General features: G+C 48.6%; 1 protein-coding gene across 1 annotated transcript in view; it reads left to right on the top strand.

Annotated features, from left to right (window-relative positions):
* LOC140387050 (integrin alpha-E-like) overlaps window positions 1-27,812 on the top strand; it is a 434,586-nt gene that overhangs the window by 22,864 nt on the left and 383,910 nt on the right. The window contains exon 2 of the mRNA XM_072470061.1: window positions 27,509-27,614. Within this exon, the coding sequence (XP_072326162.1) occupies window positions 27,509-27,614 (106 nt within the window). The remainder of the gene's footprint in view (window positions 1-27,508; window positions 27,615-27,812) is intronic.

Here is a 27,812-nt window from a genome sequence, read left to right on the forward strand (position 1 = left end):
TGGACCTTTGGCTTTGATTTTTATGTCATCATTGGCTACAGGAATAGTGCCAGAGGACTGGAGGACAGCAAATGTGGTCCCTTTGTTCAAAAAGGGGAGCAGAGACAACCCCGGCAACTATAGACCGGTGAGCCTCACGTCTGTAGTGGGTAAAGTCTTGGAGGGGATTATAAGAGACAAGATTTATAATCATCTAGATAGGAATAATATGATCAGGGATAGTCAGCATGGCTTTGTGAAGGGTAGGTCATGCCTCACAAACCTTATTGAGCTCTTTGAGAAGGTGACTGAACAGGTAGACGAGGGTAGAGCAGTTGATGTGGTGTATATGGATTTCAGCAAAGCGTTTGATAAGGTTCCCCACGGTAGGCTATTGCAAAAAATACGGAGGCTGGGGATTGAGGGTGATTTAGAGATGTGGATCAGAAATTGGCTAGCTGAAAGAAGACAGAGGGTGGTGGTTGATGGGAAATGTTCAGAATGGAGTACAGTCACAAGTGGAGTACCACAAGGATCTGTTCTGGGGCCGTTGCTGTTTGTCATTTTTATCAATGACCTAGAGGAAGGCGCAGAAGGGTGGGTGAGTAAATTTGCAGACGATACTAAAGTCGGTGGTGTTGTCGATAGTGTGGAAGGATGTAGCAGGTTACAGAGGGATATAGATAAGCTGCAGAGCTGGGCTGAGAGGTGGCAAATGGAGTTTAATGTAGAGAAGTGTGAGGTGATTCACTTTGGAAGGAATAACAGGAATGCGGAATATTTGGCTAATGGTAAAGTTCTTGAAAGTGTGGATGAGCAGAGGGATCTAGGTGTCCATGTACATAGATCCCTGAAAGTTGCCACCCAGGTTGATAGGGTTGTGAAGAAGGCCTATGGAGTGTTGGCCTTTATTGGTAGAGGGATTGAGTTCCGGAGTCGGGAGGTCATGTTGCAGCTGTACAGAACTCTGGTATGGCCGCATTTGGAGTATTGCGTACAGTTCTGGTCACCGCATTATAGGAAGGACGTGGAGGCTTTGGAGCGGGTGCAGAGGAGATTTACCAGGATGTTGCCTGGTATGGAGGGAAAATCTTATGAGGAAAGGCTGATGGACTTGAGGTTGTTTTCGTTGGAGAGAAGAAGGTTAAGAGGAGACTTAATAGAGGCATACAAAATGATCAGGGGGTTGGATAGGGTGGACAGTGAGAGCCTTCTCCCGCGGATGGATATGGCTGGCACGAGGGGGCATAACTTTAAACTGAGAGGTAATAGATATAGGACAGAGGTCAGAGGTAGGTTCTTTACGCAAAGAGTAGAGAGGCCGTGGAATGCCCTACCTGCTACAGTAGTGAACTCGCCAACATTGAGGGCATTTAAAAGTTTATTGGATAAACATATGGATGATAATGGCATAGTGTAGGTTAGATGGCTTTTGTTTCGGTGCAACATCGTGGGCCGAAGGGCCTGTACTGCGCTGTATTGTTCTATGTTCTTTGTTCTATGTTTACCTTTAGAGAATCCTGGACAAGAACTCCCAAGTCCCTTTGCACTTCAGCATTATGAATTTTGTCACCGTTTAGAAAATAATCCATGCCTAGATTCTTTTTTCCAAAGTGCAAGACCTCGCACTTGCCCACGTTGAATTTTATCAGCCATTTCTTGGACCACTCTCCTAAACTGTCTAAATCTTTCTGCAGCCTCCCCATCTCCTCCATACTACCTGCCCCTCCACCTATCTTTGTATCATCGGCAAACTTAGCCAGAATGCCCCCAGTCCCGTCATCTAAATCGTTAATATATAAAGAGAACAGCTGTGGCCCCAACACTAAACCCTACGGGACACCACTCGTCACCGGTTGCCATTCCGAAAAAGAACCTTTTATCCCATCTCTCTGCCTTCTGCCTGACAGCCAATCGTCAATCCATGTTAGTGCCTTGCCTCGAATACCATGGGCCCTTATTTTACTCAGCAGTCTCCCATGAGGCACCTTATCAAAGGCCTTTTGGAAGTCAAGATAGATAACATCCATTGGCTTTCCTTGGTCGAACCTATTTGTTATCTCTTCAAAGAACTCTAACAGGTTTGTCAGGCACGACCTCCCCTTACTAAATCCGTGCTGACTTGTCCTAATCCGACCCTGCACTTCCAAGACCATTGTTTAAAAAGGAATTGAAGGAAATGCTGAACAATTATAGGCCAGTTAGTCTTATGTCAGTGGTGGGAAAATTAGTAGAATCAATCCTGAGAGATAGGATTAACTGTCACATAGAAAGGCATGGACTAGTCAGGGAGAGTCAGCATGGATTTGCTGAAGGAAGGTCTTGTCTCGCAAATTAGATTGAATTATTTGAGGAAGTGACAAGAAGGGTTGATGACGTGTCATGTGAGAGTACCTTTAAGAAATGGATGTTTAAGAAATGTACCTTTAAGAAATAGGTGTTTAAGAAATGTACCTTTAAGAAATGGGTGTTTACTACTGCAGTGATGTCAGAGAGTGGGTGGAGCTGGGCTGCCTGTCAGCTTTTTACTTTCGTTTTAGGCTGTTTGCTGCAGGGTGTATTTTAATTTCGTTTTCAGTGTTGGAGCTGAAGCCAGACAAAGCAGGTGTACTGCTGTTCTCTCTGCCATGAAAAGACTATCTCTTGATCATTTGGTGAATTCAGAATTATAAATGTTCTCAGTAGTGAATGTAAACTTATGTGCTTCTGGTAAAAGTTTTTTTTTTTTGTCTTCTGGATGTTGTTTGCGAAGTTATTAAGGATTACTTAGTGTTGTATTCTTTGGGGGTTGTATTTGAATTGATGGTTGCTAAGATGTTCACTGTATGTTTTAAAAAGGTTAACTTGAGTTCATAGAATAAACATTGTTTTGCTTTAAAAAATACTTTTCGATTTCTGCTGTACCACACCTGTAGAGTGGGCCGTGTGCTCCCCATACCACAATCTAGTAAACGCTGTGGGTCAGGTGAACTCCATGATACACTTTGGGGTTCTCTAAACCCTGGCCCATTACAGAAGGTAGTGCAGTGGGTGTGGTGTACATGGATTTTAGTAAGACATTTGTTAAGGTTCTATATGGCAGATTTGTCAAGAAAGTGAAAGTCCATGAGATACAGGGCATTGTGGCAAACTGGACAAAGAATTGGCTTTGTCAATGGCTGCCCTTGCAATTGGAAAGTTGTTTCAAGTGGTGTTGCACAGGGCCCGGTGTTGGGAACCTTACTGTTTGTGTTATATATTAATGATCTGGATGTGAATGTGGGGAGCATGATTGGGAAATTTGCAGATGACACAAAGATTGGCCGAGTGGTGGACAGTGTAGATGATAGCTACAATCTCCAGAGTGATATAGATGGATTGGTGGAGTGGGTGATAAAGTGGCAGATGGAATTTAACACAGAGAAGGGAGGTCATGCATTTAGGGAGGTTGAACAGTTGTAGGGAGGAAAGAATAAATAGGAATATGCTAAAGGGAGTAAATGAAGTGAGAGATCTTGGCGTACAAGTACACAGATCCCCAAAAGCAGCAGTTCAAGTAGACAATATTGTTAAGAAAGCATATGGAATGCTCTCCTTCATTGGCAGAGGTTTAGAATATGAAAGGATTTAATGTTAGAATTGTATAAAACAATGGGGAGGCCACAACTGGTCGGGGAATTATGAGAGGAAGAGATAGGGTGGACAGGATAAAATTGTTTCCCTTGGTGGAGAATTCTAGAACCAGGGACATAGATTTAAGGTCGTGGCAGAAGGTGTAGAGGGGACGTGAGGAAGAACCTTTTTACGCAGAGGGTAATGGGAGTCTGGAATTCGCTGCCCGAGTTGGTGGTGGAGGCAGAGACCCTAAACTCTTTTAAAAGGTACCTGGATCTGCACCTTAAGTGCTGTAAGCTGCAGGGCTGTGGGCCGGGTGCAGGAAGGTGGGATTAGAAAGGACACCTGGGTGTCCTCGGGATGGTATGGACAAGATGGGCCAAATGGCCTCCTTCTGTGCTGTAACTTTTCTGTGGTTGCATCTCATAGAACTTATAAAATTTTAACTGGACTAGACAGGATAATAATAATCTATAATCTTTATTAATAAACAAAGAACAAAGAACAAAGAAATGTACAGCACAGGAACAGGCCCTTCGGCCCTCCAAGCCCGTGCCGACCATGCTGCCCGACTAAACTACAATCTTCTACACTTCCTGGGTCCGTATCCCTCTATTCCCATCCTATTCATGTATTTGTCAAGATGCCCCTTAAATGTCACTATCGTCCCTGCTTCCACCACCTCCTCCGGTAGCGAGTTCCAGGCACCCACTACCTCTGCGTAAAAAACTTGCCTCGTACATCTACTCTAAACCTTGCCCCTCTCACCTTAAACCTATGCCCCCTAATAATTGACCCCTCTACCCTGGGGAAAAGCCTCTGACTATCCACTCTGTCTATGCCCCTCATAATTTTGTATACCTCTATCAGGTCTCCCCTCAACCTCCTTCGTTCCAGTGAGAACAAACCGAGTGTACAAAATGTGTAATGTCACAAGTAGGCTTACATTAACACTGCAATGAAGTTACTGTGAAAATCCCCTAGTCGCCACACTCCGGCTCCTGTTCGGGTACACGGAGGGAGAGTTTAGAATGTCCATTCACCTAACAAGCACGTATTTTGGGACTTCTGGGAGGAAATCGGAGCACCCGGAGAAAACCCACGCAGACACTGGGAAAACGTGCAGACTCCACCCAGACAGTGACCCAAGCTGGGAATCAAACCTGGGTCCCTAGCACTGTGAAGCAACAGTGCTAACCACTGTCGGCTACCATGCTGCCCCATAGATAGATGCAAGAAGGATGTTCCCGATGGTGGGGGTGTCCAGAACCAGGGGTCACAGTCTGAAGATATGGGGTAGACCATTTAGGACAGAGATGAGAAGTTCCTTCGCATAGAGAATGGTTGGTCTGTGGAATTCACGACCATAGAAAGCAGTTGAGGCCGAAAAATTCTGCGCTGGATTCTCCGCTGCTCACCGCCACGAGCAGAGTTCCTGATGCAGTGGAGAATCCAGCATTGGGCAAAAAACGGGATCAGTGCCCAGAAGAAGCAGCACCTGTAAATGTTTGGAGAGAGAAAACCAGTCAGATGGGTTCAAACACCCTCAGCTCTTTGATCTGCAAGCCTTTGATTCATATCTCTGTGAAATTGCTTTAACTAGGCAGTGATTGACAGCTTTCACACACACCCAGCTGTCTGCGATGTTTAATTCATCTCCCTTTACAATTGAGTGACTTTCAAGTAGTCAGCTGTGGAACGAACCAGTTAAATGCTTTAAGTGTGCCCATTTCCTCTTTTCCTCTATAGAAAGCACAGTTAGTCTTTGATGTGGACCAGAAGCTGTTAATCATAGCTACATGTTAATAAACATTGAGTTTAGTTTCATAGCTGACTACCGAAGATGCTGTTCCTTTGCCTGAGCCAGCAAGTGTATTGCACAGGCGAGTTTTACAGTGGTGATTTTTTTCACTGCCTCTGTCTGGACTTCTCTCGAGATTCCAGACATGGGTCTCTCTTATGGGGGCTTCCAGGCAGGGATCTTTCTTATAGGGAACTTTCAGGCAGGGGTCTCTCTAATGGGGGGGGTGTCTGCTCGGAGTCTCTGTAATGGGGTGGTCTCGGTGGGGGTTCCTATAATTGGGGGTTTCTGATGGTGGTTTCTGTAATGTGGTGTCTCTGGTCCCCCCACCAGAGACCTCTGTCATTGGGGTCCTGGTGGGGGTCCCAGGTCACCCTTGTACTGTGGGGGGGGGGGGGTTGTCCCAGAAAAACCAGGGGGGCCTGAATTGCATGGGTAGTGTGGCTCAGCTGCCGACCTCTCTATCAGGTCACCCGCTCAAAATAGCAGCCCGCTAGCGGGATTCACAAGAAAAATTAATGAAATGAAAATCGCTTATTGTCACGAGTAGGCTTCAAATGAAGTTACTGTGAAAAGCCGCTAGTCGCCACATTGCGGCGCCTGTTCAGGGAGGCTGTTACGGGAATCGAACCGTGCTGCTGGCCTGCCTTGGTCTGCTTTCAAAGCCAGCGATTTAGCCCTGTGCGAAACAGCCCCTTGACAATCATAGAATTCGTCAGTATTCACTCAGGAAAAAGATAATGTTGTGGAGGAGAATGCTGAGCCCCAGGCTAATAGAATAGATGGCATTGAGGTACGTAGGGAAGAGGTGTTGGCAATTCTGGACAGGCTGAAAATAGATAAGTCCCCGGGACCTGATGGGATTTATCCTAGGATTCTCTGGGAGGCCAGGGAAGAGATTGCTGGACCTTTGGCTTTGATTTTTATGTCATCATTGGCTACAGGAATAGTGCCAGAGGACTGGAGGACAGCAAATGTGGTCCCTTTGTTCAAAAAGGGGAGCAGAGACAACCCCGGCAACTATAGACCGGTGAGCCTCACGTCTGTAGTGGGTAAAGTCTTGGAAGGGATTATAAGAGACAAGATTTATAATCATCTAGATAGGAATAATATGATCAGGGATAGTCAGCATGGCTTTGTGAAGGGTCGGTCATGCCTCACAAACCTTATTGAGTTCTTTGAGAAGGTGACTGAACAGGTAGACGAGGGTAGAGCAGTTGATGTGTATATGGATTTCAGCAAAGCGTTTGATAAGGTTCCCCACAGTAGGCTATTGCAAAAAATACGGAGGCTGGGGATTGAGGGTGATTTAGAGATGTGGATCAGAAATTGGCTAGCTGAAAGAAGACAGAGGGTGGTGGTTGATGGGAAATGTTCAGATTGGAGTACAGTCACAAGTGGAGTACCACAAGGATCTGTTCTGGGGCCGTTGCTGTTTGTCATTTTTATCAATGACCTAGAGGAAGGCGCAGAAGGGTGGGTGAGTAAATTTGCAGACGATACTAAAGTCGGTGGTGTTGTCGATTGTGTGGAAGGATGTAGCAGGTTACAGAGGGATATAGATAAGCTGCAGAGCTGGGCTGAGAGGTGGCAAATGGAGTTTAATGTAGAGAAGTGTGAGGTGATTCACTTTGGAAGGAATAACAGGAATGCGGAATATTTGGCTAATGGTAAAGTTCTTGAAAGTGTGGATGAGCAGAGGGATCTAGGTGTCCATGTACATAGATCCCTGAAAGTTGCCACCCAGGTTGATAGGGTTGTGAAGAAGGCCTATGGAGTGTTGGCCTTTATTGGTAGAGGGATTGAGTTCCGGAGTCGGGAGGTCATGTTGCAGCTGTACAGAACTCTGGTACGGCCGCATTTGGAGTATTGCGTACAGTTCTGGTCACCGCATTATAGGAAGGACGTGGAGGCTTTGGAGCGGGTGCAGAGGAGATTTACCAGGATGTTGCCTGGTATGGAGGGAATATCTTATGAGGAAAGGCTGATGGACTTGAGGTTGTTTTCATTGGAGAGAAGAAGGTTAAGAGGAGACTTAATAGAGGCATACAAAATGATCAGGGGGTTGGATAGGGTGGACAGTGAGAGCCTTCTCCCGCGGATGGATATGGCTGGCACGAGGGGACATAACTTTAAACTGAGGGGTAATAGATGAGGTAGGTTCTTTACGCAAAGAGTAGTGAGGCCGTGGAATGCCCTACCTGCTACAGTAGTGAACTCGCCAACATTGAGGGCATTTAAAAGTTTATTGGATAAACATATGGATGATAATGGCATAGTGTAGGTTAGATGGCTTTTGTTTCGGTGCAACATCGTGGGCCGAAGGGCCTGTACTGCGCTGTATTGTTCTATGTTCTATGTTCTATGTTCTAAATAGAACATTACAGCACAGTACAGGCCCTTCGGCCCTCGATGTTGCGCCGACCTGTGAAACCACTCTAAAGCCCGTCGACACTATTCCCTTATCGTGCTAGACATCACCATCCGAGGAAAAAGGCTCCATCCTATCCAATCCTCTGATCATCTTGTATGCCTCAAATAAGTCACCTCTTAACCTTCCCTCCATACCAGGCAACATTCTGGTAAATCTCCTCTGCACCCTTTCCAATGCTTCCACATCCTTCCTATAATGCGGCGACCAGAATTGCACGCAATACTCCAAATGCGGCCGCACCAGAGTGTTGTACAGCTGCAACATGACCTCATGGCTCCGAAACTCAATCCCTCTACCAATAAAAGCTAACACACTGTACGCCTTCTTAACAACCCTCTCAACCTGAGTGGCAACTTTCAGGGATCTATGTACATGGACACCGAGATCTCTCTGCTCATCCACACTACCAAGAATCTTACCAAAGAATTTGCATGGCAAAGATTGTGAATCGCTTTCGGATTTGCATTCCCACTACGAGCGCAAATCAGTTGCAATTCAGTTCAACTGGGAGAAAATAGTAGGGATATGACATAGTTGGGATTATGGAGACATGGCTCCAAGGTGACTAAGGATGGGAGCTAACCATTGAGGGCTATTCAGTGCTTAGGAAGGACAGACAGAAAGGGCGGCACGATAGCATAGTGATTGGCATTATTACTTCACAAAGAAGTGAAAAGCCCCTAGTTGCCACATTCCGGCGCCTGTTTGCGTACACAGAGGGAGAATTCAGAATGTCCAAGTCACCTCACAGCACGTCTTCGGACTGTGGGAGGAAACCGGAGCACCCGGAGGAAACCCACGCAGACACGGGAAGAACATGCAGACTCCGCACAGACAGTGACCCAAGCCAGGAATTGAAGCGGGGTCCCTGGTGCTGTGAAGCAACAGTGCTAACCACTGTGCTACCGTGCCGCCCACAGTGAGCAGTCAGCAGTGTGAGCAGCCTGGAGCCTGTAAGTAGCACCAAACAGGTGCATTTAAATTCACATACTGCAGCAATGGTGGTCTGAGCCAGGCCACCCCAATCCCGAGAAGTAGACTCCAAATCCATGGACTTGGCACCAAGCCGTTCCCTGCAACTCCCCCTAGCCCAGATAGCCACCTCCCAGTAAGCCTGAAAAGAGAGTGTTTTTGAGAGTTTTGTCAGCCTCCCGCTCCCTTCAACAGCTGTGGCACCCAGGCTCCACTTGTAAATACTTGTCCTCGTAACCTCCGCCTAGGAGGGGTGGAGCATGGCGTAGGGTCTCACAGCTTCGTCAAGGGCAGGTCTTGTCTGACAAATCTGTTAGAATTCTTTGAGGAGGTAACAGGGAAGTTAGACAAAGGAGAACTAGTGGACGTGATCTATTTAGATTTCCAGAAGGCCGTTAGCAACGTGCTTTTTAGGAGGCTGTTAAATAAGTTAAGAGCCCATGGTGTTAAGGGTAAGATACTGGCATGGATAGAGGATCGGCTGACTGGCAAAAGGTAAAGAATGGGGATAAAGGGGTCTGTTTCAGGATGGCAGCCGGTGACTAGTGGTGTGCAGGGGTCGGTGCTGAGACCACAACATTTCACAATATACATTAATGATCTGGAAGAAGGAACTGAAGGCTCTATTGCTAAGTTTGCAGATGACACAAAGATATGCAGAGGGACAGGTAGTATTGAGGAAGCTGGGGGCTGCAGAAACCCGAGGCACCTTTTCAGGGCCTTGGGGCAGTGGGGAAGGGGGAGTTGCAGGAGTGGGCGCATACGGTCAGGTCAGGTCCTAGAACCCTGTTTTCCACGACGTAGCCGAGGATAGCTAGTCTGGTTGTGCGGAAAACGCATTTCTCCTTGTTGTAAGTGAGGTTAAGGGTCTGGGCGGTTTGGAGAAATCTCTGGAGGTTGGCATCGTGGTCCTGCTGATCATGGCCGCAGATGGTGACGTTGTCCAAGTACAGAAATGTGGCCCGGAGCCCATACTGGTCCACCATTCGGTCTATGGTTCTTTGAAAGACCGAGACCCCGTTTGTGATGTGGAAGGGGACCCAGAGGAAATGGAAGAAGCGGCCGTCTGCCTCAAAGGCCGTGTAGTGGCGGTCCCCCGCGGGGATTGGGAACTGGCTGGTACGCAAGACTTCAGATCCACCGTGGTGAACACCCGGTAGTGTAGGATCTGGTTAACCATGTCTGCCATCGAGACTTCCGGGTGCGGCGATGACCAGCTAAGTCGCACGTTTCGGCAGCTCCCGGTGGAACGGACTTTTGGGCTCTTGATAGGAGCCCCAACGGCAATTTTAACGGCTAAAAACACCGTGCGGTAAACCAGGAGGGTGTTCCCCCTGGACACGGATGGAAAAAGGAGAGGAAAGTGGCCGGATTGCAGCGGATCCTTTGGAACAACGGCAAGGAAGGCAAGCAAAAACCAAGATGGCGTCGGAAGGTGGCAGTTTCATATGGGGCCCTGAACAACAAGAGTTCTTGAAATGCTGCGTGGAGGAGATAAAAAAGGAAATGAAGAAAGAGTTGTTGGCCCCGATACTACAGGCGATTGAAGGGCTGAAAGAGGAACAAAAGACCCAGGAGCAGGAGCTTCGGGTCGTGAAGGCGAAAGCAGCCGAGAATGAGAACGATATACAGGGCCTGGTGGTGAAGTCGGAGATACAGGAGGCACACCAGAAACGATGTGTGGAGAGGTTGGAGGCACTGGAAAACAACGCAAGGAGGAACAACCTGAGGATTCTTGGCCTTCCTGAAGGTGTGGAGGGGGCGGACGTCGGGGCATCTGTGAGCACGATGCTGCATTCGTTAATGGGAGCGGAGGCCCCGACGGGTCCGTTGGAGGTGGAGGGAGCGTACCGAGTTATGGTGCGAGGATCGAGAGCAGGAGAAACTCCCAGAGCCATAGTGGTGAGATTCCTCCGTTTTAAGGATAGAGAAATGGTCCTTAGATGGGCGAAGAAAACTCGGTGCAGTAAATGGGAGAAAGCGGTGATCCGCGTTTATCAAGACTGGAGTGCGGAGGTGGCGAGAAGGAGGGCGAGCTTTAAGCGGGCCAAGGCGGTGCTTCACAAAAGGAAGATAAAATTTGGAATGCTGCAACCGGCAAGACTGTGGGTCACATATCAAGGGAGGCACCACTACTTTGAGACGGCGGATGAAGCGTGGATTTTTATTGTAGAAGAAAAACTGGAATGAGTGGATTATGAAAAAGAACGTTTGGACAAAGTGGTGGGGCGAATGGGGGGGGCGAAGAGGGGTTTTATGTTCTAATCCTGCAGTATGGTAACTTTTCTTTCTCCCACAGGTGGCGATGGGGGGAGGTGGGGAGGGAGAGGAGATGGGGCGTTGGCCATGGGAGGCGGGGCCGAGGGAGAGGCGCGGGCTTGGTTCCCGCGCTATGATAATTATGGCGGGAATAGAGAAGCAGGAAGGAGGGGGCGTCGCACGGTGCGAGCCGTGGTCAAGGGGGGAAGCCGAGGTCAGCCAGAGTTTGCTGACTTCTGGGAGCAACATGGGGGGAGTAATTACGCTAGCGGGGGGTCTAGCGGGGGGGGGTGGGAGGTGGGAATTACTGGGTTGCTGCTGCTGGGGAAAGGGGGGAGTGGGTACGGGAGAGGATGGGCGGGGGGGGCACCGCCTGGGGGAGATACAGCTGCGTGGGAACTGGGTGAGAAGCTGGAAAAAGATGATGGCTAACCGGCAAGGGGGGGGGGGGGGTGGGAAGCCCCCCAACTCGGCTGATCACGTGGAACGTGAGAGGGCTCAACGGGCCGATAAAGAGGGCACGAGTACTCGCACACCTTAAGAAACTTAAAGCAGATGTGGTTATGTTACAGGAAACGCACCTGAAACTGATAGACCAGGTTAGGCTGCGCAAAGGATGGGTGGGGCAGGTGTTCCATTCGGGGCTGGATGCGAAAAACAGGGGGGTGGCTATATTAGTGGGGAAGCGGGTAATGTTCGAGGCAAAGACTATAGTGGTGGATAACGGGGGCAGATACGTGATGGTGAGTGGCAAATTACAGGGAGAGATGGTGGTTTTGGTAAACGTGTATGCCCCGAACTGGGATGATGCCAACTTTATGAGGCGAATGCTAGGACGCATCCCGGACCTAGAGACGGGAAAGCTGATAATGGGGGGAGACTTTAACACGGTGTTGGAACCAAGGCTGGATAGGTCGAAGTCCAGGACTGGTAGGAGGCCGGCAGCAGCCAAGGTGCTTAAGGATTTTATGGAGCAGATGGGAGGTGTGGACCCGTGGAGATTCAGTAGACCTAGGAGTAAGGAGTTCTCGTTTTTCTCCTATGTCCATAAAGTCTATTCGCGCATAGACTTTTTTGTGTTGGGTAGGGCATTGATCCCGAAGGTGAGGGGAACGGAATATACGGCTATAGCCATTTCGGATCATGCCCCACACTGGGTAGACTTGGAGATAGGGGAGGAAACAGGAGGGCGCCCACCCTGGAGAATGGACATGGGATTAATGGCGGATGAGGGGGTGTGCTTAAGGGTGAGGGGATGTATTGAAAAGTACTTGGAACTCAATGACAATGGGGAGGTTCAGGTGGGAGTGGTCTGGGAGGCGTTGAAGGCGGTGGTTAGGGGGGAGCTGATATCAATAAGGGCACATAAAGGGAAGCAGGAGAGTAAGGAACGGGAGCGGTTGCTGCAAGAACTTTTGAGGGTGGACAGACAATATGCGGAAGCGCCGGAGGAGGGACTGTACAGGGAAAGGCAAAGGCCATGTGGAATTTGACTTGCTGACTACAGGCACTGCAGAGGCACAATGGAGGAAGGCGCAGGGTGTACAGTATGAATATGGGGAGAAGGCGAGCAGATTGCTGGCACACCAATTGAGGAAAAGGGGAGCAGCGAGGGAAATAGGGGGAGTGAGGGATGAGGAAGGAGAGATGGAGCGGGGGGCGGGGAGAGTGAATGAAGTGTTCAAGACATTTTATAAAAAATTGTATGAAGCTCAACCCCCGGATGGGAGGGAGAGAATGATGGATTTTTTGGATCGGCTGGAAATTCCCAAGGTGGAAGAGCAGGAAAGGGTGGGACTGGGAGCACAGATCACGGTAGAAGAAGTGGTGAAAGGAATTAGGAACATGCAGACGGGAAAGGCCCCGGGACCGGACGGATTCCCAGTTGAATTTTACAGAAAATATTTGGACTTGCTCGCCCCGGTACTGACGAGGACCTTTAACGAGGCAAAGGAAAGGGGACAACTGCCCCCGACTATGTCTGAAGCAACGATATCGCTTCTCTTAAAGAAGGAAAAGGATCCGCTACAATGCGGGTCCTACAGACCAATTTCCCTCCTAAATGTGGATGCCAAGGTCCTGGCCAAGGTAATGGCAATGAGAATAGAGGAATGTGTCCCGGGGGTGGTTCACGAGGACCAAACTGGGTTTGTGAAGGGGAGACAGCTGAACACGAATATACGGAGGCTGTTAGGGGTAATGATGATGGCCCCACCAGAGGGTGAAACGGAGATAGTAGTGGCGATGGATGCGGAGAAAGCATTTGATAGAGTGGAATGGGATTATCTGTGGGAGGTGTTGAGGAGATTTGGTTTTGGAGAGGGGTATGTTAGATGGGTGCAGCTGTTGTATAGGGCCCCAGTGGCGAGCGTGGTCACGAATGGACGGGGATCGGCATATTTTCGGCTCCATAGAGGGACAAGGCAGGGATGTCCTCTGTCCCCATTACTGTTTGCACTGGCGATTGAGCCCCTGGCGATAGCGCTGAGAGGTTCCAGGAGATGGAGGGGAATACTTAGGGGAGGAGAAGAACACCGGGTATCTTTATATGTGGATGATCTGCTACTATATGTGGCGGATCCGGCGGAGGGGATGCCAGAAATAATGCGGATACTTGGGGAGTTTGGGGATTTTTCAGGGTATAAATTGAACATGGGGAAGAGTGAGCTGTTTGTGGTGCATCCAGGGGAGCAGAGTAGAGAAATAGAAGATCTACCGTTGAGGAAGGTAACAAGAGACTTTCGTTACCTGGGGATCCAGATAGCTAAGAATTGGGGCACATTGCACAGGCTAATGTGAGGAAGGGATTCTTACAGCGTAGTAGGGATAGGGGGGGGCTGGCACTACCGAGCCTAAGTGAGCCTGTGACAAGGCAGTTGCCAATTAGGGCTAGTTTTCATTTTTGTTATTTAATATTTATTTATTTGTTGTTGTTTGTTTATATAAAAAAGGTCATTATTATCTGTATTGTTATAATGTTGTGTAAAGGGTGCACAATGTACTGTGTTGGTTGACCAAAAATTTTCAATAAAATATTTATTAAAAAAAAAAACCATGTCTGCCATCCGGGAAAGGGGTACGCATCAAGGTGCGTGTACCGGTTTATGGTTTGCTGTAATCAACAACCATCCGGTTCTTTTCCCCGGTCCTGACGACCACCACCTGAGCTCTCCAGGGGCTATTGTTGGCCTTGATGATCCCCTCCTGCAAGAGTCGCTGGACCTCAGACCTGATAAAAGTCCTATCCTGAATGCTATACCGCCTGCTTCTGGTGGCGACTGGCTTACAGTAGGCAGAGACATTTGCGAAGAGCGGGGGAGGGTCGACTTTTAGTGTCGCGAGGCTACATACGGTGAGTGGGGGTAGGGGCCCGCCGAATTTCAGAGTTAGGTTCTTGAGGTTACACTGGAAGTCCAGTCCCAACAGGAAAGGAGCGCAGAGGTCGGGGAGTACATATCACTTAAAATCGGCGTACTCGGCGCCCTGTATTGCTAGGGTTGCGGTAGTGCACCCCCGTATCTGCACCGAGTGTGACCCAGAAGCGAGGGAGATGGTTTGGTGCGCCGGGAAGATTGGGAGCGAGCAGCGTCTTAGCATGTCTGGATGAATTAAGCTCTCCGTGCTCCCGGAGTCAAACAGGCAAGGTATTTCGTGTCCATTTACCCGGACGCTCATCATGGAGCTCTGGAGGTGTTTGGGTCGTGACTGGTCCAGGGTGACCGCGCTGAGTTGAGGGTAGCCGGCGTGGTCGGAGGTGCTGGGGTGGTCCCAAGATGACTGCCCCCGTCGGTTGCACGTGTCGGAAGGCGTTGCAGATGGCGGCCCCCACGAGTCGCACGTGGCGGGCCGCGTGGTCGAGGATGGCCAAGATGGCGGCCCCCTTGAATCGCACACGTTGTGCGGGCTTGGAGATGGCTGCCCCCACGGACAGCACGAGGCCGATGACCCGTCCGGGGCGGAGCCGGCAGGCAAGCTGCTACATAGATTATCATAGAATTTACAGTGCAGAAGGAGGCCATTCGGCCCATCGAGTCTGCACCGGCTCTTGGAAAGAGCACCCTACCCAAGGTCAACGCCGCCACCCTATCCCCATAACCCAGTAACCCCACCCAACTCTAAGGGCAATTTTTCATGGCCAATCCGCCTAACCTGCACATCTTTGGACTGTGGGAGGAAACCGGAGCACCCGGAGGAAACCCACGCACACACGGGGAGGATGTGCAGACTCCGCACAGACAGTGACCCAAGCCAGAATCGAACCTGGGACCCTGGAGCTGTGAAGCAATTGTGCTATCCACAAGGCTACCGTGCTGCCCCTACACTGCGGGATCTGCGGGCCTGTGAGTCTGAGGGTCGGGCCTGCGATTTTGAGGGTTGGCCAGGCAAACCTCAGCAAAATGTCCTCTTTTTCCGCAGTCGCTGCAGTTCGCGTTCCGGGCCGGGCAGCGCTACCTGGGGTGCTGATGCTGGCTGCAGAAATAGCAGGGTAGCCCCCCGTGTTGGGCGGGCAGTCGCACGGCACAGGCCTGGGGTACTCTTTGGTTGGGGGTCCACGAGGGGGTCGCGTGATCAGACGGGAACGCGTTGAGGCTTTGGAACGCTACTTCTAGGGAGGATGCTAGCTTTACCGTCTTTTCCAGGTCGAGGGCACCCTTCTCGAGTAGGCGCTGCTTCACGTAGTTGGACCTGACCCCAGCCACTGCGAGGTCCATATGTTGAGTGGCCGTAACGGCCTGGTAGTTGCAACTTCGCGCAAGGACTTTGAGGTCGCGTAGGTACTCCTCCAGCGATTCCCCGGGCGGTGGCGGCGAGTAGTGAGGAGATGCCGCGTGTACATCTCGTACACTGGTCTTACATATAGACGCTTCAGCATCGCGAGGGCATCTGCGTAGGTGGAAACTTCCTCGAGTTGTACAGAGATTCAATGGCTCACCCGGGCGTGGAGGAGGCTCAGCTCCTGATCGGCGGAGACGAAAGGCGAGGAGGAGGCTGCGAGGTAGGCCCCGAAACAGCGGAGCCAGTGCGAAAAACTCCTTTTCACCTCCGTGGCTTGCGGGTCGAGTTCCAGTCGGTCAGGTTTGATGGCCGATTCCATTGTGGTGTAGTCGATTAAATTGATGCGACCATCAATTCACACGAAAGGAGGAGTTGAAGGAAACTGTGGCTTCAATCGAATAGAACAGTGCCTGCCTGCAACTGCTCTGCTACTGAGAGCTGCCTACAGGGCTAGTGCTCTTTTTACCTCCCCTCAAGGGGAGGAGCCAGGGGCGGAGCCCACAAAGGCACCAACGTGATACATAGATAGTTTTTTGAAGAATAAAGGGATTAAGGGTTATGGTGTTCGGGCCGGAAAGTGGAGCTGAGTCCACAAAAGATTAGCCATGATCTCATTGAATGGCGGAGCAGGCTCGAGGGGCCAGATGGCCTACTCCTGCTCCTAGTTCTTATGTTCTTATGTTCTTACCACAGGTAATACCTTACAATGGTCTATCTCCTCCTAGGGTGGAGATTGCTGAGCCTTTGGCTTTGATCTTTAAGTCATCTTTGTCTGCAGGAATAGTGCCAGAAGACTGGAGGATAGCAAATGTTGTCCCCTTGTTCAAGAAGGGGAGCAGAGACAACCCCGGTAACTAGAGACCAGTGAGCCTTACTTCTGTTGTGGGCAAAGTCTTGGAAAAGTTTATAAGAGATAGGATGTATAATCATCTGGAAAGGAATAATTTGATTAGAGATAATCAACACAGTTTTGTGAAGGGTAGGTCGTGCCTCACAAACCTTATTGAGTTCTTTGAGAAGGTGACCAAACAGGTGGATGGGTAAAGCAGTTGATGTGGTGTATATGGATTTCAGTAAAGCGTTTGATAAGGTTCCCCATGGTAGGCTACTGCAGAAAATACGGAGGCATGGGATTCATGGAATTTAGCAGTTTGGATCAGAAATTGGCTAGCTGGAAGAAGACAAAGGGTGGTGGTTGATGGGAAATGTTCAGACTGGAGTCCAGTTACTAGTGGTGTACCACAAGGATCTGATTTGGGGCCACTGCTGTTTGTCATTTTTATAAATGACCTGAAGGAGGGCATAGAAGGATGGGTGAGTAAATTTGCAGATGACACTAAAGTCGGTGGAGTTGTGGACAGTGCGGAAGGATGTTACAAGTTATGGAGGGACATAGATAAGCTGCAGCACTGGGCTGAGAGGTGGCAAATGGAGTTTAATGCAGAAAAGTGTGAGGTGATTCATTTTGGAAGGAATAACAGGAAGACAGAGTACTGGGCTAATAGTAAGATTCTTGGTAGTATGGATGAGCAGAGAGATCTCGGTGTCCATGTACATAGATCCCTGAAAGTTGCAACCCAGGTTGAGAGGGTTCTTCAGAAGGCATACGGTGTGTTAGCTTTTATTGGTAGAGGGATTGAATTTCGGAGCCATGAGGTCATGTTGCAGCTGTACAAAACTCTGGTGCGGCCGCATTTGGAGTATTGCGTGTAATTCTGGTCGCCGCATTATAGGAAGGATGTGGAAGCTTTGGAAAGGGTGCAGAGGATATTTACCAGAATGTTGCCTGGTATGGAGGGAAGATCTTATGAGGGAAGGCTGAGGGACTTGAGGCTGTTTTCGTTAGAGAGAAGAAGGTTAAGAGGTGACTTAATTGAGGCATACAAGATGATCAGAGGGTTAGATAGGGTAGACAGCGAGAGCCTTTTTCCTCGGATGGTGATGTCTAGCACGAGGGGACATAGCTTTAAATTGAGGGGAGATAGATATAGACAGATGTCAGAGGTAAGTTCTTTACTCAGAGAGTAATAAGGGCGTGGAATGCCCTGCCTGCAACAGTAGTGGACTCGCCAACACTAAGGATATTCAAATGGTCATTGGATAGACATATGGAAGATAAGGGAATAGTGTAGATGGGCTTTAGAGTGGTTTCACAGGTCGGCGCAACGTCGAGGGCCGAAGAGCCTGTACTGCGCTGTAGTGTTCTATGTTCTATGTTCTTTCGGTGGAGCCCTCATGGGCAACAGCGTGGTACAGTTACATACATGGTGAACGGTTAATGCAATACGTTCACCACAATGCGGAGAAGGCAGGAGAATGGGGATAAGAAGCGGACCAGCCATGATTGAATGGCAGTGCAGACTCAATGGGCCAAATGGCCTAATTCTGCTCCTATGTCTTATGGTCTTATAAGTAGGTAAAAGGGAAAGGGACGAAAGTAGCGAAAGTGAACGTTGGTCCCTTAGAGGACGAGTCTCGGTGTAAACAATGGGGAACACAGAAATGGTGCAGATGCAAAATCAATATACAGCATTGGATAAGGAGAAAAATGGAAGTTTATGGCAGATATTGTGGGCTCAAAACAGTAGCAGCCCTAGAGGCGTATAGAATGTGCAAGAGGAAAGTTACAAGGAAATTAGGAGAGTAAAAGGGACAGGAAAGGCTAATGGCAGGTAAAGTAAAGGACAATCCTAAGTTGTTTTACAAGTACTTTAAGGGTAAAAGGATAACTAGGGAAAGAGTCGGCCCCATTAAGGTCCACAGTGTGGAGCCAGAGGGTTTCTGAATAAAAACTCTGTGTCAGTGTTCACCCGTGAGAGGACAGTGTGGGTATAGTAATCAGGGCGAAGTACTGTCATAAAAGCAAAGAAATTAACATAGAGAGGAGGTTCTGAGTGGTCTGGCAGGCTTAAAGGTAGACAAATATAGAGAGCCAGATTAAATGTATCCCAGGCTGCTGAGTGAGGCAAGGGAGAAAATAGCAGGGGCGCTGGCAATGATTTTCAATTCCTCTCTGGCCACAGGAGAGGTGCCAGAGGACTGGAGGATAGTCAATGTGGTGCCATTATTCAAGAAGGGAGGAAGGGATAAACCAGGAAACTACAGGCCAATCAGTCTAACCTCAGTGGTGGGGAAACTATTGAAGCAATTCTGAGAGTCAGAATTAATCTGCATTTGGAGAGGCAGGGATTCATCAGGAACAGTCAGCATGGTTTTGTTAAGGGGAGGTCATGTCTGACTTGACTGAATTTTTCGAAGAGGTGACCAGGATTGTAGATGAGGGAAATACATTTGACATAATCTACTTGGACTTCAGCAAGACTTTTGATAAAGTCCCACATGGGAGACTGACAGCAAAGGTAAGAGCCCATGAGATCCAAGGAAATTTGGCAAATTGGATCCAGAATTGGCTGAGTGGCAGCAAGCAGAGGGTGGTGGTCGAGGGGTGTTTTTCTGACCGGAAGCCTGTGTCCAGAGGGGTCCTGCAGGGATCAGTATTGGGGCCCTTGCTGTTTGTGAGTTACATAAATGATTTAAATATGAATGTAGGAGGGTTGGTCAGTAAGTTTGCGGATGATATGAAAATTGGTGGGGTGGCAAATAGTGAGAAGGATAGCCTTCGATTACAGGGGGATATAGACGGGCTGGTCAGACGGGCTGATCAGTGGCAAATGGAATTCAATCCGGATAAGTGTGAGGTGATATTGGACAGGACAAACAAGGCAAAGGAATACATGATAAACGGCAGGACCCTGGGAAGCACCGAGGATCAGAGGGACCTTGGTGTGCATGTACACCGGTCCTTTAAGGTAGCAGAGCAGGTGGATGCAGTTAAGAAACCCTATGGTATACTTGCCTTTATCAGCTGAGGCATAGAGTTTAAAAGCGGGAGGTTATGCTGAAACTAGCACCATCCCAATAGTAACAGGTAATGCAGAGGTTGTTGAAAATGAGGAACTTAAAACAATCGATATCACAAGAGAAAAAGTATTGAGCAAACTATTGGCATTCGAGGCAGACAGGCCCCCAGGGCCTGATGGCCTCCATCCTACGGTCTTAAAGGAAGTGACAGTGGAGATAGTGTCCATTGGTTGTAATATTCAAAAATTCCCTGGATGTAGGAAAGGTTCCAGTGGATTGGAAAAATGCACTGAGTGCTGAATTTGGTGCATTTGAGTGCTATAGTGAGAGTTTGGTGACTGAGGGAGTGCTGAATTTGGTGCATTTGAGTGCTATAGTGAGAGTTTGGTGACTGAGGGAGTTAGGTGAGGAGGGAGTAAGGTGCTCCTTTCATTTTGTTTCCTACATTTCCGCAAAGAGTGTGAAGAGAGCCAGGTGTTTACAGAGAGTGCAGCTGACTGGGAGCAGAGTCGGAGGGCGGAGATCCAGTTGGTCCACAGGGCAGCTATATTCTGTAAGTTAAGAGGGGATGGAGGCTAGGACAGTTGCATGCTCCTCCTGTAGGATGTGGGTGGTGAGGGATACCACCGGTATCCCTGCTGACTATACCTGCGGGAAAGTGCACTCAACTCCAGCTCCTCAAAGACCGTGTTAGGGAACTGGAGCTGAAGCTGGATGAACTTCGGATCATCTGGGAGGCAGAGGGGGTGATAGAGAAGAGTTACAGGGGGGTAACCACACCCAAGGTACAGGACAACAATAGCGGGGTTACAGTCAGGGGAAAACAAACAAACAGGCAGACAGTGCAGGGAACCCTCGTGGCCGTTCCCCTTCAAAACAAGTATACCGTTTTGGATGCTGTTGGGGGGGATGACCTACCGGGGGAAGGCCCCAGCGGCCAGGTCTCTGGCACTGAGTCTGGCTCTGGGGCTCAGAAGGGAAGGGGGGAGAATAGAAAAGCTATAGTTGTAGGAGATTCAATGGTTAAGGGAATAGATAGGAGATTCTGTGGTCGCGAGCGAGACTCCCGGAAGGTATGTTGCCTCCCGGGTGCCAGGGCCAGGGATGTCTCGGATCGTGTCTTCAGGATCCTTAAAGGGGAGGGTGAGCAGCCAGAAGTCGTGGTGCACATTGGTACCAACGACGTAGGTAGGAAAAGGGATGTGGAGGTAATAAATGAGTTTAGGGAGTTAGGCTGGAAGTTAAAAGCTAGGACAGACAGAGTTGTCATCTCTGGTTTGTTGCCGGTGCCACGTGATAGCGAGGCTAGGAATAGGGAGAGAGTGCAGTTGAACACGTGGCTGCAGGAATGGTGTAGGAGGGAGGGCTTCAGGTATTTGGATAATTGGAGCGCATTCTGGGGAAGGTGGGACCTGTACAAGCAGGACGGGTTGCATCTGAACCAGAGGGGCACCAATATCCTGGGAGGGAGGTTTGCTAGTACTCTTCGGGAGGGTTTAAACTAATTTGGCAGGGGAATGGGAACCGGATTTGTAGTCCAGCAACTAAGGTAGCCAATATTCAGGACGCCAAAGCGTGTAATGAGGCAGTGGGGAAGGGAACACTGACAAAGGAGAGTATTTGCAGGCACGGAGATGGGTTGAAGTGTGTATACTTCAACGCAAGAAGCATCAGGAATAAGGTGGGTGAACTTAAGGCATGGATCGGTACTTGGGACTACGATGTGGTGGCCATCACGGAAACTTGGATAGAAGAGGGGCGGAAATGGTTGTTGGAGGTCCCTGGTTATAGACGATTCAATAAGATTAGGGAGGGTGGTAAAAGAGGTGGGGGGGTGGCATTATTAATTAGAGATAGTATAACAGCTGCAGAAAGGCAGTTCGAGGAGCATCACCCTATTGAGGTAGTATGGGTTGAAGTCAGAAATAGGAAAGGAGCAGTCACCTTGTTAGGAGTTTTCTATAGGCCCCCCAATAGTAGCAGAGATGTGGAGGAACAGATTGGAAAACAGATTTTGGAAAGGCGCAGAAGTCATAGGGTAGTAGTCATGGGCGGCTTTAACTTCCCAAATATTGAGTGGAAACTCTTTAGATCAAATAGTTTGGATGGGGTGGTGTTTGTACAGTGTGTCCAGGAAGCTTTTCTAACACAGTATGTAGATTGTCCAACCAGAGGAGGGGCAATATTGGATTGGATTTGTTTATTATCACGTGTACCGAGGTACAGTGAAAAGTATTTTTCTGCGAGCAGCTCAACAGATCATTAAGTACATGAGAAGAAAAGGGAATAAAAGAAAATACATATTAGGGCAACACAACATATACAATGTAACTACATAAGCACTGGCATCGGATGAAGCATACAGGGTGTAGTGTTAATGAAATCAGTCCCTAAGAGGGTCATTTAGGAGTCTGGTGACAGTGGGGAAGAAGCTGTTTTTGAGTCTGTTCGTGCGTGTTCTCAGACTTCTGTATCTCCTGCCCGATGGGAGAAGTTAGACGAGTGAGTAAGCCGGGTGGGAGGGATCTTTGATTATACTGCCCGCTTTCCCCAGGCAGCGGGAGGTGTAGATGGAGTCAATGGATGGGAGGCAGGTTTATGTGACGGACTGGGCGGTGTTCACGACTCTCTGAAGTTTCTTGCGGTCCTGGGCCGAGCAGTTGCCATACCAGGCTGTGATGCAGCCCGATGGGATGCTTTCGATGGTGCATCTGTAAAAGTTGGTAAGAGTCAATGTGGACATGCCGAATTTCCTTAGTTTCCTGAGGAAGTATAGGCGCTGTTGTGCTTTCTTGGCGGTAGCGTCGACGTGGGTGGACCAGGACAGATTTTTGGAGATGTGCACCCCTAGGAATTTGAAACTGCTAACCATCTCCATCTCGGCCCCGTTGATTCTGACAGGGATGTGTACAGTACTTTGCTTCCTGAAGTCAATTACCAGCTCTTTAGTTTTGCTGGCATTGCGGGTGAGATTGTTGTCGCTACACCACTCCACTAGGTTCTCTATCTCCCTCCTGTATTCGGACTCATTGTTATTCGAGATTCGGCCCACTATGGTCATATCGTCAGCAAACTTGTAGATGGAGTTGGAACCAAGTTTTGCCACGCAGTCGTGTGTGTACAGGGAGTAGAGTAGGGGGCTAAGTACGCAGCCTTGCGGGGCGCCGGTGTTGAGGACTATTGTGGAGGAGGTGTTGTTGTTCATTCTTACTGATTGTGGTCTGTTGGTCAGAAAATCGAGGATCCAGTTGCAGAGTGGGGAGACAAGTCCTAGGTTTTGAAGCTTTGATATGAGCTGGGATTATGGTGTTGAAGGCGGAGCTGTAATCAATAAATAGGAGTCTAATGTAGGAGTCCTTGTTTTCGAGATGCTCTAGGGATGAGCATAGGGCCAGGGAAATGGTGTCTGATGTGGACCGGTTGCAGCGGTATGCGAATTGCAGTGGATCAAGGCGTTCTGGGAGTATGGAGGTGATGCGCTTCATGATCAACCTCTCGAAGCACTTCATTACGACTGAAGTCAGGGCCACTGGTCGGTAGTCATTGAGGCACGTTGCCTGGTTCTTCTTTGGTACCGGTATGATGGTGGTCTTCTTGAAGCAGGTGGGGACCTCGGAGTGGAGTAGGGGCAGGTTAAAGATGTCCGTGAATACCTCTGCCAGCTGGTCCGCGCAGGCTCTGAGTGCACGACCAGGGATCCCGTCTGGGCCCGTCGCCTTCCGAGGGTTCACTTTCAGGAAGGCCAATCTGACTTCGGAAGCTGTGATGGTGTGTATGGGTGAATTATGGGCTGCTGGGGCACTCGCCAGCGGATTGTTGGTTACCTGCTCGAACCGAGCATAGAATGCATTGAGTTCATCGGGGAGGGGTGCGCTGCTGCCAGAGATACTGTTCGGCTTCGCTTTGTAGCCCGTTATGTTGTTTAGTCCTTGCCACAACCGCCGAGAGTCTGTCTGTGACTCTAGCTTGGTTTGATATTCTCTCTTGGCGTTCCGGATGGCTTTGGATTTAGTACTTGGTAATGAACCAGGGCAAGTGATAGATTTGTTAGTGGGGGAGCATTTTGGAGATAGTGACCACAATTCTGTGACTTTCACTTTAGTAATGGAGAGGGATAGGTGCGTGCAACACGGCAAGGTTTACAATTGCGGGAAGGGTAAATACGATGTTGTCAGACAAGAATTGAAGTGCATAAGTTGGGAACATAGGCTGTCAGGGAAGGACACAAGTGAAATGTGGAACTTGTTCAAGGAACAGGTACTATGTGTCCTTGATATGTATGTCCCTGTCAGGCAGGGAAGAGATGGTCGAGTGAGGGAACCATGGTTGACAAGAGAGGTTTAATGTCTTGTTAAGAGGAAAAAGGAGACTTATGTAACGCTGAGGAAACAAGGTTCAGACAGGGCATTGGAGGGATACAAGATAGCCAGGAGGGAACTGAAGAAAGGGATTAGGAGAGCTAAGAGAGGGCATGAACAATCTTTGGCGGGTAGGATCAAGGAAAACCCCAAGGCCTTTTACACATCTGTGAGAAATATGAGAATGACTAGAGCGAGGGTAGGTCCGATCAAGGACAGTAGCGGGAGATTGTGTATGGAGTCTGAAGAGATAGGAGAGGTCTTGAATGAGTACTTTTCTTCTGTATTTACAAATGAGAGGGGCCATATTGTTGGAGAGGACAGTGTGAAACAGACTGGTAAGCTGGAGGAAATACTTGTTAGGAAGGAAGATGTGTTGGGCATTTTGAAAAACTTGAGGATCGACAAGTCCCCCGGGCCTGACGGGATATATCCAAGGATTCTATGGGAAGCAAGAGATGAAATTGCAGAGCCGTTGGCAATGATCTTTTCGTCCTCACTGTCAACAGGGGTGGTACCAGGGGATTGGAGAGTGGCGAATGTCGTGCCCCTGTTCAAGAAAGGGAATATGGATAACCCTGGGAATTACAGGCCAGTTAGTCCTACTTCGGTGGTAGGCACAGTCATGGAAAGGGTACTGAAGGATAGGATTTCTGAGCACCTGGAAAGACACTGCTTGATTAGGGATAGTCAGCACGGATTTGTGAGGGGTAGATCTTGCCTTACAAGTCTTATTGAATTCTTTGAGGAGGTGACCAAGCATGTGGATGAAGGTAAAGCAGTGGATGTAGTGTACATGGATTTTAGTAAGGCATTTGATAAGGTTCCCCATGGTAGGCTTCTGCAGAAAGTAAGGAGGCATGGGATAGTGGGAAATTTGGCCAGTTGGATAACGAACTGGCTAACCGATAGAAGTCAGAGAGTGGTGGTAGATGGCGAATATTCAGCCTGGATCCCAGTTACCAGTGGCGTACCGCAGGGATCAGTTCTGGGTCCTCTGCTCTTTGTGATTTTCATTAATGACTTGGATGAGGGAGTTTAAGGGTGGGTCAGTAAATTTGCAGATGATACGAAGATTGGTGGAGTTGTGGATAGTGAGGAGGGCTGTTGTTGGCTGCAAAGAGACATAGATAGGATGCAGAGCTGGGCTGAGAAGTGGCAGATGGAGTTTAACCCTGAAAAGTGTGAGGTTGTCCATTTTGGAAGGACAAATATGAATGCGGAATACAGGGTTAACGGTAGAGTTCTTGGCGATGTGGAGGAGCAGAGAGATCTTGGGGTCTATGTTCATACATCTTTGAAAGTTGCCACTCAAGTGGATAGAGCTGTGAAGAAGGCCTATGGGTGTGTTCGCGTTCATTAACAGAGGGATTGAATTTAAGAGCCGTGAGGTGATGATGCAGATGTACAAAACCTTGGTCAGGCCACATTTGGAATACTGTGTGCAGTTCTGGTCGCCTCATTTTAGGAAGGATGTGGAAGCTTTGGAAAAGGTGCAAAGGAGATTTACCAGGATGTTGCCTGGAATGGAGAGTAGGTCTTACGAGGAAATGTTGAGGGTGCTAGGCCTTTTCTCATTAGAACGGAGAAGGATGAGGGCGACTTGATAGGGGTTTATAAGATGATCAGGGGAATAGATAGAGTAGACAGTCAGAGACTTTTTACCCGGGTGGAACAAACCATTACAATGGGACATAAATTTAAGGTGAATGGTGTAAGATATAGGGGGGATGTCAGAGGTAGGTTCTTTACCCAGAGAGTAGTGGGGGCATGGAATGCACTGCCTGTGGAAGTAGTTGAGTCGGAAACATTAGGGACCTCCAAGCAGCTATTGGATAGGTACATGGATTACGGTAAAATGATATAGTGTAGATTTATTTGTTCTTAAGGGCAGCACGGTAGCATTGTGGATAGCACAATTGCTTCACAGCTCCAGGGTCCCAGGTTCGATTCCGGCTTGGGTCACTGTCTGTGTGGAGTCTGCACATCCTCCCCGTGTCTGCGTGGGTTTCCTCCGGGTGCTCCGGTTTCCTCCCACAGTCCAAAGATGTGCAGGTTAGCTGGATTGGCCATGATAAATTGCCCTTAGTGTCCAAAATTGCCCTTAGTGTTGGGTGGAGGTGTTGACTATGGGTAGGGTGCTCTTTCCAAGAGCCGGTGCAGATTCAATGGGCCGAATGGCCTCCTTCTGCACTGTAAATTCAATGATAATCTGTGATTAATCTAGGACAAAGGTTCGGCACAACATCGTGGGCCGAAGGGCCTGTTCTGTGCTGTATTTTTCTATGTTCTATCTATGTTCTAATATAACGCCTTTATTCAAAAAGAGAGGAAGGCAGAAAGTAGGAAACTATTGGCAGGCTATTTTAACATTTGTCATTGGGAAATTGTTAGAATCCATTATTAAGGAGTAACATAGGAGAGTTAGAAAGTCAAAATGGTGTAGCAGGCTCGAAGGGTCGTATGGCCTCCTTCTGCTTCTATTTTCTGTGTATGTTTCTATGTATGGAAAACACAATCCATCAGAGTCAGCGTGGTTTTATGAAGGGTAAATCATGTTTGACTAATTTGCTTGAATTCTTTGAAGAAGTAACAGTCCAAGTGAATAATGGACATCCTGTAGATGTAGCATGTCTGGACTTCCAGAAGGCATTTGATAAAGAGGAGGTAGACAGATTTTGAAATTGTAATGGGTTTTCATAGAAATTACAGTGCAGAAGGAGGCCATTCAGCCCATCGAGTCTGCACTGGCTCTTGGAAAGAGCACCCTACTTAAGCCCACACTTCCAACCTATCCCCGTAACACAGCAACCACACCTAACCTTTTTGGACACTAAGGGCAATTTAGCATGGCCAATCCACCTAACCTGCACATCTTTGGACTGTGGGAGGAAACCGGAGCACCCGGAGGAAACCCACGCACACACTGGGAGGATGTGCAGACTCCGCACAGATAGTGACCCAAGCTGAGAATCAAACCTGGGACCCTGGAGCTGTGAAGCAACTGTGCTAACCACTGTGCTATCATGTGGGCTATGGACAATAGGCAGGAAAGTGGAGTTGAGGCCGAGAGGAGATCATCCATGATCGCAGGCTCTTGCAGAATTGCCTACTCATGCTCTTAGTTCTTATGTTATGTTCAGGTGCAATCCATCCATCTTCTACAGGTGTTATCTCCCCGAGAGCCAGTCCCAATATCTCAGGAATCTAAAGCCCTCTCTCCTGCACCATCTGTGCAGCCAGACATTCAGCTGCCTTATCCTTCTATTTTTGTTATCACTTGTGTTGTCAATCTGGAGATTTCTATATCTGAGGTCCTGCTTGCCAAAATTGTCTCTGCTAGGTTCTTTCAAATGTAACACATTATATATGATCAATTCATGATTATCATTCCAATATAGCACTGATGTATTTTACAGTGTTACCAGGCTAACTGTTCCTTCCCCTAATTTATTATTTCTCTGCTTACTGCAGCCCTGAATGGATCAGACACCTTCAATATTGACACCAATATCAAGGCACACTTCCAAAACAACAATGACACCCTGTTTGGCCAGAATGTTATTCAGCACGGTGATGGGTAAGAGCATTTATTCAGATTCTGTTGGTTAAACTTGGCACAGGTTGTAAAACAATGGGCTGAATGTAATACATGTGGCAGTCACCCTGTTCTGGTTAAAATAATAATCTTTACTCGTGTCACAAATAGGTTTACATTAACACTGCGATGACGGTACCGTGAAAAACCCCTAGTCACGACACTCCAGTGACTGTTCGG

This window comes from Scyliorhinus torazame, chromosome 12, assembly GCF_047496885.1.
Source record: "Scyliorhinus torazame isolate Kashiwa2021f chromosome 12, sScyTor2.1, whole genome shotgun sequence".
NCBI lineage: Eukaryota > Metazoa > Chordata > Chondrichthyes > Carcharhiniformes > Scyliorhinidae > Scyliorhinus > Scyliorhinus torazame.